A 15139-nucleotide genomic window follows, 5' to 3' on the forward strand; every position below is an offset into this window, starting at 1 on the left:
ACCTTCTCTGAATTGCTTTCAACTTTATGTTTTTGGAGATATGGTCTCCAAAACGGAACACAGTGCTCCAAGTGAGGCCTCATCACAAACCTGTACAAGGGCATTAACATCTTTTTTTTCCTGCTGGTTATTGCTCTCTATGCAGCCCAGCATCCCTCTAGCTTTAGCCATCACTTTGTCACATTGCTTCTCTGTGTTCAGATCTCCGGACACAATCACCCCAAGGTGCCCCCCCCCCCCCCTCAGTCCATCCACATTAGAATTTCACCCTCAATTGCATGCAGCTGTTTTGGATTTTTGCACCCCAAATACATTACTTTGCACCTCCTGGCATTGAATCCCAACTGCCAAGCCTTCGAACACTCTAAGCTTTCTCTCTCTACTTCTTCCAGTGTGTCCCCTCTGTTTCACATCTTAGTATCATCTGCTAAAAAACGTTTTCTTCCAGCCTCTCCGCAATGTCACTCACAAAGATATTGAACAGAACCATCCCCAAAACGTATCTTCGAGGCACACCACTTAACACTGTTCTCTCTTCAGAATAGGTTCCATATATCATTACACACCGTCTCCTGTCAGTTAACTAATTTGTAATCCATTCTACTACCTTTGTACCCACTCCAAAGCTTCTCATTTTATTCATGAGTCTTCTATGTGGAATAGTATTGTAGAGACAACCTGGTCTCTACCAAATGGCCCTATTTTCCTATCTTAGTTAACAGCTAGGAGAAGCATACCATTCCCTAAGACACCTCCCCCTGAGGTTTATCTAGGTGGTAGATTCCTTTTCTGGTAAGGGAGGGTGAGCCTAGGAGTAGTGAGGGCAGTGTGGTTTTGGTTTCAATGAGGGAGGAAGTGCTTCTGTGTACTCACTGAGTTAGGCCCCAACCTAGCAAAGCAAGTGAGAGAAACAGCCCTGACAGTGCTGTGTACTAATGACTGGAGGGAAGAACCTGAGAAGAGAATTTGTCTGTTTTTCCTACTTTTGGAACTGTGCAGACCTGTTCCTTCTCTAGGAGTGCAGGAGGGATTGGCATACTTTTCTCACCCAGCTAAGAGGAGGCTGCAGAAACCACCTCAAGAGTTCCGGTTTGAGTTAACTTATAAATATCTACTGGGAAGGAAGTATTTTTCTGTCCTCTTCCTTGCTGGAAGTTAAGATTTGCCTCCAGGGTAGGCCTTTCCCCCTAAAAGGTCCCATGAGAATCAGATTACAGAGAAGAGAGGAACATCTGGAGTCCTCCAATTGGAGTCCCCACCCCAGGATGCAGGACCTCAGACAGGCTAGAGTTCGGGGCAGGTGACATGGACCTCAGGTATTATGGGCACCAGGTACCCTACAAACAACTAGGACCCCCCAGCCACATTGGGATATTCACTCTTCCAAAATAGAAAGACCCAGTATCTCAACTCACCTACACTGAGGAATACTACACAGAAGAAGAATTGTAAATATCTTGTACTCTAAAGTTTCTACCAAAACTTGGAAGCAAATGGAATATTTTTTCTACACATCATGATTGCATAATTACAATTCTCAGTAAATTATTATTTGAACACCCAGCCTGTGAGTCACAATTGGTCTTGTTCAGGTACCTGCACCCAAGATCTATGGTAACACACAAATGACTGGGCCAAGGTGGCTAGCCTGCACCCCCCACAGAAAGGAAAGGACTCACCTCTTGGGAACAGAATAGCTGGGGAAAAGTCAGAGGAGCTAGCCCACGCAAAGAAATGTTATGGGCCATTAGGATATATGACATCCACCAAGAAAAGGTTACAGTATCAAAATCCTTGCTGAAATCCAAGTAAATCAATGTGATTTACTTGAATTTGAGCAAAAACCATGATGCTGCATGGTTTAAAGCATGATGCCTGGTTCACAGCATTGCCATTCTCTTTCTCCTTCTGCCAGTCTGGATCAGCACAGCACTACTGATGAAGGGGAGGGGGGTGGAGGTGGAAGTAAAGAGATAGGCATGCCTAGTCAGCCACATGCCCACCCAGCTCCTGGTTCCTGCGGGGATCTAAGCAATAGGGATGTGAATCGTTTTTTGAGGATTTAAAAAAATCGTCCGATATTTTTTAAATCGTCAAAAATAGTTAGAGTGCGCGATACAATAGAAATTCCCCCGATTTATCATGAAAAATCGTTAATGGGTTAGTGTCCACTAACGGGAGTTATTTGGGGGGGGAGGGCGGGAAAACTGGCACACCAAAGCAACCCCTAAACCCACCCCGACTCTTTAAAACTAAACCCTTACCTTCCCCCACCCTCCCGAACCCCCCAAAACTTTTTACGAGTACCTGGTGGTCCAGTGGAAGCCCTGGGACCGATCTCCTGCTCTCGGGCCATCGGTACCATTTTGGCTGCCACTAATAAAAATGGCGCCGATGGCCAGATAAAAAAAAACCACCCACCGACCCTTTAAAAATGACCCCTTTGCTTCCCCCACCCTCCCGAACCCCCCCAAAACCGTTTTAAAATTACCTGGTGGTCCAGTGGGGGCGTGGGGAGCGATCTCCCACTCCCGGGCCGTCGGCTGCCACTAATCAAAATGGCGCCGATGGCCCTTACCATGTGACAAGGTATCCGTGCCATTGGCCGAATCCTGTCACATGGTAGGAGCACTGGATGGCCGGCGCCATCTTGTGCTCCTACCATGTGACAGGGACTGACCAATGGCACCGGTAGCCCCTGTGACATAGTAAGGGCAAAGGCTATCGGAGCCATTTTGAATACTGGCAGCCGACGGTCCGAGTGCAGGAGGTCGCTCCCGGACCCCTGCTGGACCACCAGGGGCTTTTGGCAAGTCTTGGGGGACCCTCCTGACCCCCACAAGACTTGCCAAAAGTCCAGCAGGGGTCCGGGAGCGACCTCCTGCACTCGGACCGTCAGCTGCCAGTATTCAAAATGGCGCCGATAGCCTTTGCCCTTACTATGTCACGGGGGCTACCGGTGCCATTGGTCAGCCCCTGTCACATGGTAGGAGCACAGGATGGCGCCAGCCATCCAGTGCTCCTACCATGTGACAGGATCCGGCCAATGGCACGGATACCCTGTCACATGGTAAGGGCAAAGGGCCATCGGCGCCTTTTTGATTAGTGGCAGCCGACGGCCCGGAGCGGGAGATCGCTCCCGGGACCCCCACTGGACCACCAGGTACCTGTAAAACGTTTGGGGGGGGGGGGGGTCGGGAGGGTGGGGGAAGCTAAGGGGTTAGCTTTAAAGGGTCGGGGTGGGTTTTTTGTTTATCGGCTGGGGTGCAGCCGATAAATAAAACCGCGACCGATTCACATCTCTACTAAGCAATTTCAAAACAAGGGTCAAATTTTGCAGTCATTGCTACAGCACTGTGATGAATAAGGAATCATAATATTAACCAAAAACGGGCTGATAAGCGATCTAGAAGTACTAAACGGTTTGCAAAAAGGTTTACATTTTACATATTTATCTTCCATTTAGATACAGGTTTTTTTTCTTACCACCAGAATCTGTGATAACATTAGGAGGAGACTTATTTCCAAAGACAGAATCAAAATCAACATTAAGGCCAGCTGAGGTCTGAGGATGAGCAGCTAGAGATGGCACGAACCCTTTAAAAAGAAAACAAAACAAAAACACAATTATGGCAACATGTTATGTTTCTGCAAATGTCAAAGTGCTAAATCAGATTAAACCACAATTGAAACCCTCCGAACAAAATTATTACCATGTATATAATCTTCATAACCCCAATGAAGGGTAACCCATTTGAACTAACTTGTAAAAATTATTTTGTAATGAAAACATTTTTTAGGAAAAGCGAGCTTATAATTTAAGCCGGTTTCATGTTTTCTAATGCCTGAGAGGTCTATATAAGCTTGCTTAAGCATTTATAAATACCATTCGGTATTATCACAATCTACCGGGACAGTCATATTTATTGTTTCAATGATCGATGGAGTGAATATTCACAGTTTTCAGCAATGAATAATTAAAAAAAAAAAAACGAGAGAGGTTCACACTTTGTGTTATCACTTGTTGTTATCACATTATAAGTTTTTCAAAAAACATTGGATGGGGGAGGTCCGTTTATGATTATAATTATAATCATATTACCCTTTGGGGATTTATGATATCAATATATGAAACGTTCCTCGCTTTTCCTAAAAAAAAATTTTCATTACAAAATAATTTTTACAAGTTAGTTCAAATGGGTTACCCTTCATTGGGGTTATGAAGATTATATACATGGTAATAATTTTGTTCGGAGTGTTTCAATTGTGGTTTAATCTAGTTTGTTAGGAATCCCTCAAATTATTTGGTGCCTTTTGTCAGATTTGGTATCTTAAAGTGATAAATCAGACACTAGAGATAACTGGCTATAATTAGTTTTATGTTAGGGTTATTTTGGGTTGTTTGTATGAACTTGTATTTTGTATTTATTGTAATCCACTTTGAGGAACAATTGCAAAAGTGAAAAAATTTAAATGAAATAAAAACACTGGCTTGTGAATAAAGATAACCTTTTTCATTCCTGTGAAACCTGAAGGGCACATTTATCAACCTAAAAAAAAAATACCAAAAACAAACAACCTTCTGTTTACCAATTACTCAGTTATTATGAACTGCCTCAGAGTTACTACTAGAAAGGTGGTATAAAAAGATTAATAAACTAAATGCCACAAGGAAACAAAGGATGCCACAATAATGACTATTATACAGCTGAAGAGTCCTGAAAAATTAGCCGATTTAAAGTTCAGAGGACAGCAGGGTGTCAGTCCTCGCACATGAAGTAACACTATCAGAAGGTGCCAGTCACAGAAATTTTATTTCAAAGTTTCTAGAAACTTTGAGCATATTATGGGTTTTATGCAGCATATTATGTAATGCCATGTGTCCATGACCCTTCAATCTTTAATTTAGCTTTAATTGGAGAACTCTAAGGGGAATTGGGTGGGTTTTGAGAGGACTGATACCCTATTAACCTCTGAGAACACCTATTACAGGTAAGCAACTCTGCTTTCTTGGAGGACAAGCAGGATGGCACAAGGGGAATCCCTAGCTACAAATTGCCTCAAATAAAAAAAGGGGAAAATCGAAACAGTACCAATGGGCAAAAATAGGTTTTGGTGGCAACAAGCCATTTTTTGTATTTTCTGTCTCTATTATAGGGGCAGTCTGGAAACAAAGCAACAGGCACTAGGGGGGTACAGTTGGGTCCTAAATCTCAAAAAGAGACTCCTTAGGACTGACTGGTCAAACCAACTGTCACACCAGGAGAGTTTGCCTAAGCAATATGAATGTGTGGAGACAACCCCACATTGCAGACTTGCAGATCTCATCCATGGAAGCTGACCTTAAATAAGGTAACCTTCCCATGGCTCTGCTCATAAAACATCCAATTAAAGGCTATGCAGAAATGGATCTATTTGCCCCATGGTAGTGGTACGCACTAACTGCCATAAGGTGAACCCTGAGTTAGTCTTAAGACTTGACTCTAAAACATGTAGAAGGTAATCAAGCAGTTTTTATGACAAACAGGATAAAGGATCTAAGGTTTTTCCCTCATACCAAAAGGCAAACCTTTTTCACTTCAACCTAAAGGACTTCCTTCTATAGGCTGTTCTGGAAGCCAGAAAAACACAGGACACATCCTCATAGATTTAGGTGTTGTAGAGCTACCCACTGAAAATCTAGGCTGTGAGGGCCAGGGACTAAACATTGGGATGACACAACAGCCCCCGATCATGATTGATGAGAATTGAGTAATTACCCTGACTGACTGGATTTCTGATGGACATCTCTTGCAGGAGTGAAAAACAAATCTATCTTGACTCAAAGTGTGTTATCAGAATCTTAGTCTCCTGAGTTTCATAAAAAAATAACAGGGTGTGGAACTCAAACACTTGTCCAATGCCAGAATCAACAGAATTTAAGTTTTTTTTAAATCCAACAAGGCTTGCAAAGACAATCCCAAAATTAAGGTCCCACAACATGAAACTATGTCACAATGACGGGAGTAGCTGGCTTGTTACGGCGGTTACTACCCCAAACCAAATATCCAAATTACTACCTCCACCTTCCTCTATTCCTGATGCCTTTCAACTAGCTTGATCACTCCATTCTTATACTTCACTTTCAATGCATATCCAGCATAGTTCTCTGCTTCAACAGCAGGGGAAAAGAAAAACTGTTACTTCACACATCCAGCAGAGCTCTCTGCTTAAACGGCAGGGGAGAAGAAAAAAGGGTTCGCACTCACAAAGCGGGGAGTAGCTGGCTTGTTACGGCGGTTACTACCCCAAACCAAATGTACCTGATACTTCACTCTCGACGCATATCCAGCATGGCTCTCTACTTCAACGGCATCGGAGAAAGACTGATACATCACGAATTTCCAGCATAGCTCTCTGCTTCAACGGCAGGGGAAAAGAAAAACTGATACTTCACGCATATCCAGCATAACTTCAACGGCAGGGGAGAAGAAAAAAGGATTCACACTCACAAAGCGGGGAGTAGCTGGCTTGTCACGGCGGTTACTACCCCAAACCAAATGTGCCTGATACTTCACTTTCGATGCATATCCAGCATAGCTCCCTGCTTCAACGGCAGGGGAGAAGATAAACAACCAATAAGGGCTGTATAACATAATCTGGGTAAAAACAAATAAGCATGGGTGTAGCTTGCTTATTGTGGCGGTTACTACTCCTACTACCTCTAACTAATCAAGCTAGATATTTCACTTGGATGCAGCTCCTCCACCGCTCTCTACATTAATGGCGGGGGTGGAAGGGAATTAGAACCAAGAGCTAAGAGAAACAGATAAGTATGGGAGAAGAAATGAGGGAAGCTTGCTGGGCAGACTGGATGGGCCATTTGGTCTTCTTCTGCCGTCATTTCTATGTTTCTATGTTTCTATATATGTTTCACAAAAGCTGCGTCAGGAGGGACAGAAATTGAAGCTGTAAAGAGGTCTGCCACATCTGCCATTTTGAACTTTTCCCTTTAAGAAACTTGTTCAACACCCTAAGGTCTTGGATGGAATGGCTTTTCTCCTCTAATTTCTTTTTCACCATGAAATACTTGTAGTAATGGCGAAACAGACTCAACGACATTGACTTCTAAGAGGGAGGAGAGCACTGTTGTAACAGCTTCTGATGAGACACCAACCAAGCAGGATTCGGTATGCAATCTGGAGAGATTTCCAATAAGTGTAGTCTGTACCCTTTTTGTATTATGCTGAGGATCCAAGTATCCCAAGTTACTTTGGGCCAACCGTTTACATAAATCCTCAGCCTGCCTCCAACAGGAAGATCCTCTAGCAAGGGTATTAGGTTCTCTACTGTGCTCTCTAATTCAGTCAAAACCTCTTCCCAGGTTCTTGGCAGATTATGGCTTTGGGGCCCTCTGCTAGCAAGGGCAAGTAGGAGGTCCCTGCTGTTGATGGGACCAAGGAGGGGAAATACATCTCCTTGGCTGATAGAAATGCTTCTTCTGTGCTCTGCCTGAGTGCTTCCTAAATGAGGAGATAGATCTGGAGCAGCAGTGGAGAGAATCTGAAGCATTGCAGTGGATTTTAATCTGAGCTATGGCTTCTTTGACCTCATCTCCGAAGAGATTCTCCCTATTGCAAGGCAAGTCAGCGAGTCTTTCCTGGACATCCAGTTGAAGGTCTGAGGCCTGCAACCAGGTAAGCCTACAAGCTCCAATAACCGTTGCAGAGATCCTCAATGCCATGTTGAAAACCTCAAAGGTTGACTAAACTTGTCCATTAGTGCTTCAAAGTAATAACTCTGCTTCTGAGGATACTGCTCTGCCACTTCTTTCATGTTCTTCAAAGTGTTCTGCATATATTGACTCATGTTAGGATCCCTGGCCGCAGCCGCCCGTGGCCGGGTCCCATTACTTCCGGCCGGGAGGCTCCCAGGCCCGGCTCTTCCCCGTTGCTGGCTGCTGCAGCCGCCGCTGACTGCTGTTGATGGGGCTTGCCCTTGCGGTGCGGCACGCCGCTGTCCCGGCCCTCTGCACTCTCTCCCCTAGATGAGCGTGCGCCGTCACTCTTAATTTAAAGGGCCCACAGCGGAAAAGTTCCCTGCGGCCCGTGAAGATGTCGTCAGCCAGGGCGAGTATATATACCCAGCCCTGACTCCAGCAAGTCCTGATGTTACATTTACCCAGTCAATACTGGGGTAATTGAAATCTCCCATTATTATTGCACTGCCAAACTGGTTAGCTTCCCTGATTTCTCTTAGCATTTCATCATCTGTCTGCCATTTTGTCCAGGTGGACGGTAGTATACTCCTATCACTATACTCTTACCCAACACACATGGGATTTCTACCCATATAGATTCTACTGAGCATTTAGTCTCTTGTATGATCTTTATCCTGTTGGACTCTATACCCTCCCGGACATAAAGTGCCACAACTCCAAGTTGATCCTCCCTATCATTGCGATATAATTTGTACCCTGATATAGCACTGTCCCATTGGTTTTCCTCCTTCCACCAAGTCTCTGATGTCAATCTCATCATTTGCTGCTATATACTCTAACTCTCCCATCTTACTTCTTAGACTTCTGGCACTGGCATACAGACATTTCAAAGTGTGTTTTTTGTTTGTATTAACAACCAGCTTTTCAGTAGTTAGGGATAATTCGGAATCATTACCTTCAGTGATTTTTTACATATAGGCACATGGACTATGTTTGCTTTTAATGGAATCTCTCTGTTGGGATGCCCTAACTCTCCTGTTTCATTAGTATCCTTCAAGGATACATTTCTCCGAACCATGCACTGCTGAGTGACTGTCGGCTTTCCCCCTTGTTCTAGTTTAATAGCTGCTCTATCTCCTTTTTGAAAGTTAGTGATAAGGTGCCTCCCATTGTGGTCAAACTCTAGGGAAATGAGCAAATCATGGGGATCCATGATAAACATGAAACTCTCGCACAGGGGCACTTTTAAAAGCCATTGGCCTTCTCTTTTAGGTGAACTGGATGAAAATTTGATACAGTGAAAACAAATGACTTGAAGCTGAAAGGAAAAATGTGACCAGTGCCACCTCAATGCACCAATGCTGGTAATAACATACAGCCATCAAAACTAAAGAAAACTTCAAAAATTCTACCTAAATGACTACATGGAGACAAAACAAGACCATGGGACCCCATGGAGGTTGATTCTTGATCTTTCAGGAAACAGCAGAAGACAATGACCTGTGGGCTCCATAGAAAAGCTGAAACTGAAAGAGCTCCTGTTTGGATGAATGGCAGTATAGCATGCTCAAAGTTATTAGAAACTTTGAAATAAAGTTTCCATGCTGGGCTCTAATGATGTTATCCCATATGTGAGGACTGACTGTCCTCAGAGAATGCCATTTCTCTGAGCAAGTGTTATTAGAGAAGAAAAAGCAATAAGCTAATTTTATTAGTATGTTTTTAATACCTAATTTACTGAACATAGAAATACAGAATATGATGGCAGGTAAGTTCCATAAAGGACCATTTAGTTTGTTCAATTTACATTCTGTTACAATACATAGTCCTTCAGTTGATTTGTTGCTTTCCTTTCACTTCTTTGCAACTAGGGGTCCTCTATGTTTATCCCAGGCTGTTGAATTCTGTTACGTCTTGGCTTCTTCCATTTTCATTGAGGGGCTGTTCCATAGATTTACCACCCTTTCAATTTTACTCCCTAATCTGCCCTCCGAGTCTCATACTGTGAGACACATTTAAGAAAAAACAGAACGCTGCATTCACTAACTTGACTAAAATGCTATTTGCATTCAGTAAAAGCAAGGCATTTTGATGATCCAGTATAGATACCTCAAAAGTACCACATTGTTACTAAAAGCAAAGAGGATTGTTAAGAAGATAGTAAAAGAACATACAAACATAAGAAATTGCCATACTGGGTCAAACCAAGGGTCCATCAAACCCAGCATCCTGAATCCAACAGTGGCCAATGCAGGTTACAAGTACCTAGCAAGTTATAGCGGTGGCTATTTTTTTTTTTTTAAGTTAAATTGATTAATAGCAGGTAATGGACTTCTCCAAAAACATATCCATACCTTTTTTAAACCCAGCTACACTATCTGCACTAACCACATCCCCTGGCAATAAATTCCAGAGTTTAATTGTGCGTTGAGTGAAAAAGAATTTTCTCAGATTAGTTTTAAATGTACTACATGCTAACTTCATGGAGTGCCCCCTAGTCCTTCTATTATCTGAAAGAGTAAATAACCGATTCACTTTTTCCCGTTCTAGACCTCTCATGATTTTAAACACCTTTATCATATCCACCCCTCAGCCGTTTCTTCTTCAAGCTGAACAGCCCTAACCTCGTTAGTCTTTCCTCATAGGGGAGCTGTTCCATTCCCTTTATCATTTTGTCACCCTTCTCTGATTCTGAGCTATTAATTTACCTGGTGTGAGACTGCTTTATTGTGTAAGGTCTTGTATCTCATTCTACATTCCACAATATTTGATAATTTTATGCTTTATGAAATAAATGCATCCTCTCTTCCTCCACAAAATAAAAATAAAAAAGTCTCCTTCCTATGCCAGTTGAGTTTAGGAGTGCACTTATTTCTGGAGTATACAACCTTTTAGGGACACATGGCTCTGAGGGCCATTATGCAAGAGAACATGAGCATTGCTAATGTCAGTAGAGATCCAAAGCAATGACAGAGAGCAAGAACTGGCACATGGATCTCACTTAGAAAACAAAGCTGTGTAGCCTACAGGGAGAGCTTGAAGAGAGACAATCTAGCTGACAAAAGATACAGACTCAAGGGAGAAGGATAAAAGCAGAGTTGCATTTTATCCTCCTTCCAAGGATATCAGCACAATTGAATTGGTTTATATGGATTTGGTTTTTTTACGATCTTGCAAGCATTTCAAATTCAAAATTATCAAGAGCCACAAAGTATACAGAACTATTTTAGATCCAGTTTGTCTCTTATATAATTCTATATTTTCTAAAACCATGCTGAAAGAAAAACTAGGCCATTTAGCCAGCTGCCTTAATCTTCCAAAGTAGGTCAATTATAAGTCACACTGTGTCCACCCTCGTCTTAATTCCAGCATATTAGATATAAAAATATATTCCATGTTATAGGTTTCCTGGATAGTGCCTTTCTCAAACAAACTCTGCACAGATCAAATGAATCCACTGAAAATAACAAGCACTTTTAAGCTTACAAGATGTTTGGAAAAAAATTGCTCTCAGTATTCAATACATCGATGCTATAAACAAAGACCTGTTTATACCCTTATACAACGGACACTGCAGAGCAAAGATCCAGCTGGTGTGGAGGAAGGAAGGAAGCACCGTTTAAAAAAAAATAGAGAGTGATAAATAAACATATCCAGGATTTAACAGGCACAACATCCATCAACTATAAAATCTAAAGATCTGAAGTTAGCGAACTTTTTTTTTTTTTTTAAACAAGATTTCTCTTGGCATCATCCACCTCACATATACAAAACATCCTTGTATATGCATCCAAAATTTGTCAGGGAACAATTTCATAAAAAAATGAAGTTGATATTGAAAAGAGTCTCTCAAGGTAACTTTTAAAGTTATCAGCACAAACCTTAAGATTTAAATTTCCCATCCCACCATCCAGCTAAATTTTACCCAGTTAACTTTTAACCCAGGTAAAATTTAGCTGGATAAAAGGAAGGCAGGGGCATTCTGAAGACATGGTTTAAATTGATTCGGGTAGCGATGATATTCAATGCTATTTGGATACATTTAACAGAGTAAGTTTGTTTGGAGACATCACAATCCCAAAACTACCTAGAGAACTTTGCCCAGTCACTTTAGTTGGTTATATTCAACAGCAGACTTTACCCAGGTAAGTCCTACTGAATATCCCAGTTCAAGTTACCCAGGTAACTTACAACTCATTGCACCAATCAATACTGACTTGCAATAAAAATCAAGCAGTCCCGGCATTCACTTAGAGAAGGCTGGCTTCCTGTCCAAATGCTATTTTTAAAAATTATTTGGAAGAAAACTGGAGTACAAACTCCAGCTGAGGCTACAGGACATTTATTTTATGTGCTCAACATTCAGAGCAGTCTGGCATCAGCTCACCTTTCAGCAGGATATGGGTGGAGACAAGCTCATAGTGCTGCTAGGCATAAAATGAATGCCATCAGCAGCTTGTGAGTCGGAGTTTCATACTAACTGACAATTTATTATTTAGTTGTTTTAAAAAAAGAAACCCATTCCACTATGTTATACTTTTCTAGGGGATAAGATTTCCTCTTTATAAAAGGGAAGAAATATGAAACAAAATAAGCCTTTTATGGTCCCCCACATCCGGAACTAAGATTATCAGCAGGAGGAAAGGAATCTTTGCTTTTTATTTAAAGCCAAACAAACATCTATTTAGACATTTTATATACCGTCGTTCCATAACAAGATCACAACGGTTTACAAAAATAGCATTCATAATTCTAAAACAAAAATTAACACAAAATGAATAAAATCATCCAATACAAATTAAACCAATAAAATGTGTCTATATTTGCATTATGTGCCTTTTTTGAAGGGGAGCTGCTTTAATTTAATAAAGAAAAAGGGCAAAAAAGTGTTGATTCTAGGTTGTGTTGTGGCTTTATAAAAAAAGAAAGGGGGGAACCCACTAACTTTGTTACTAACCTTGTCTCTTGGGAGAGGCTAATTTCTCAAATTGAAAAGCATTAAGACTACTGATTTTCAGCAAGACTTTCAACATTTATTGGAGTATGGCTTGTTCCACAGTGGAACAGAAAAGCTCCCAATAAGTGCAGGTCGGCAAAAAGTTTTGTTTACTGAAAATCTCAGCTATTAGAAGTCCTGCCCTTCCTTCCTATCCCCCTACCCACCTACTAATATAATCTTGTTAGGGTACATAATTACATTAATTGGTAACAATGTAACAAACAATTTAACAAAATGACTATTATTCAGTCTAATAACTGTGGTGCCTTTGCTTTAAGACAAATCATCTGGCGGCTTAAAACTTGCTCCATTTGTTTGCAGCTCTCTTCAATGAAAAAGGAGTTAACAACTTAAAACAGAATTAGCTACAGTTAAAAAGGAATCAGCAGACACCAAAGAAGCCTTTCCCACATTTACAGCATTCAGAAAGCCTGCCCCCACTTGTGCAGAAGATTCAGAAACACAGGAACAAGTGCTTTACAGTGGGCTCTGTAACCCAGAGACAACCACCCCCAATTGTGCAGACCAGATGTCCACCCCCACTTCCACAGAACATCCAGAAACCCTGGAATAAAAGGATTACAGTGGGCTCTGTCAGGACAACATCTGAGACCCCCCCCCCCCCCCACTCTCTCAAATGATAAGAACATAAGAAGTTGCCATGCTGGGTCAGACCAAGGGTCCATCAAGCCCAGCATCCTGTTTCCAACAGAGGCCAAACCAGGCCACAAGAACTTGGCAATTACCCAAACATACCAGTGCAAAATGCCTTTTCTATATTGGAAAATTAAGATGCTTTAGCAATGGAAACAGAAGTGGTATCTGAAACGAAGATGATACCCAATGCACACAGAAATCAAAAGATGGAACAGAAAGCTCCTTGTGCTGGGAGATTTGGTCAGAGGTACTAATCTGGGAAATCATTTGAGGGGAACACAATAGTTATATGCATTCCAAGATCCTCAGCTGGGAGAAACACAAACAAAGATTAAAGTAAGGACCCTAAAATCTATCATCCATCTGGGTACCAATGACCTTGCTAGAAACAACATCCAAACAGTACAGAGTGTTTTCAAACTCCACGGATACAGATTGGGTACATGGTGAAGACACTTGCCTCTTCTGAAGTGTTATCTGTTCATGGAAAGGGGAAGGAAAGGCTAAGCCATATACACAACGTCAATATATGGCTCAAAACCTGGTATAAGGAAAGTGGTTTTGGATATATTGGTGGATAAGGCCATGTATGGAACAGTAAAAGGCTATATGGTAAAGATGGCCTACATCTGTCCATGGCAGGAAAAAGGATCCTAAGAGAAAAATTCAAATATGTTATAACGCACTTAAACTAAAGCATGGGGGAGGCAGAAGGAAGTGGAATGTCATCGCTGACAAGTACAGGAAGTAGGTGGAGAATTTAACAAAACTCAGCTCAATAGTCCACGTTTAAAAACAAAAAAGCAGAAAAGGTGCCCGGGAATAACAGCATTCTGATTGCAAAAAGGTGGAAAGCTATGGGGCAGATTTTCATGGATTTACGCGTGTAACCGCTCCTGCGCGCGCCAAGCCTATTTTTCATAGGCTCGGCGATACGCGCAAGCCCCAGGACGCGCGTATGTCCCGGGGCTTGAAAAAAGGGGCGGGGTGGTCAGGGGTCAGAGCCTCCAGGCACAGCGGTCATTTGTCACTGTGCACGGGATTGTGGGCTGGCCGTTTGCCGGCAGGCGCAACTTATAAGATAAAGGTAAGGGGGGATTTAGGTAGGGGTGGGGGGCGGGTTAGGTAGGGGAAGGTAGGGGAAGGGAGGGGAAGGGAGGGAACTGAGGAAGGCTGCACGGCTCGGCCAGCACAAGTTGCACAATTGTGTACCCCCTTGCGCGTGCTGACCCTGGATTTTATAACATGCACGCGGCTGCGTGCGCATGTTATAAAATCGGGCGTACATTTGTGCACGCCGGGTTGCACACAAATGTACGCCCGCATGTACCTCTTAAAATCCGGCCCTATAAGCACAAATGCTCATCATCTAGGCAATGAAATTCCAGATCTACGGGCCCTAATGGTAGAGGCAGACTTAGATATTGTTGCTATTACAGAAACATGGTTGAGTCTCATGAATAGGATACAGCCATACCGGGCTATAACCTGTTCAGAAAGGAAAGAAATAGCAGAATTGGAGTAGCAGCAGATCTTTGTCAAAAACAATAAGAGCAACAGAAATTCCGGGGGTGTTGGAAAAGGAGGCAGCACTTTAAAAAAAAAAAAAAAAGATGGTACTTTCATTTACACTGGTGTAGACCACAGTAGCAAATTCCCAATCGGTGTGCCGTGGCTGGAGTGCAGGTGTGCCACGGCCACAGTCATTTCCTGTTCCCCTCCTGGCCTGCAGAATGTCCTCCTGCCAGCAGGGGGCATCGGAAAGCAGTGCTTATCTGCAGTTG

At 42.4% G+C, this 15139-nt stretch overlaps 1 protein-coding gene across 5 annotated transcripts in view; it reads right to left on the bottom strand.

The window, feature by feature from the left end:
- The window catches only part of PICALM (phosphatidylinositol binding clathrin assembly protein), a 502282-nt gene that overhangs the window by 129141 nt on the left and 358002 nt on the right, over positions 1-15139 (bottom strand). For all 5 annotated transcript variants that reach the window (XM_029602251.1, XM_029602252.1, XM_029602253.1 and 2 more), the window contains one exon: positions 3487-3597. In XM_029602251.1, the coding sequence (XP_029458111.1) occupies positions 3487-3597 (111 nt within the window). The remainder of the gene's footprint in view (positions 1-3486; positions 3598-15139) is intronic.

Source organism: Rhinatrema bivittatum, chromosome 5, assembly GCF_901001135.1.
Source record: "Rhinatrema bivittatum chromosome 5, aRhiBiv1.1, whole genome shotgun sequence".
NCBI classification, from domain to species: Eukaryota; Metazoa; Chordata; class Amphibia; order Gymnophiona; family Rhinatrematidae; genus Rhinatrema; species Rhinatrema bivittatum.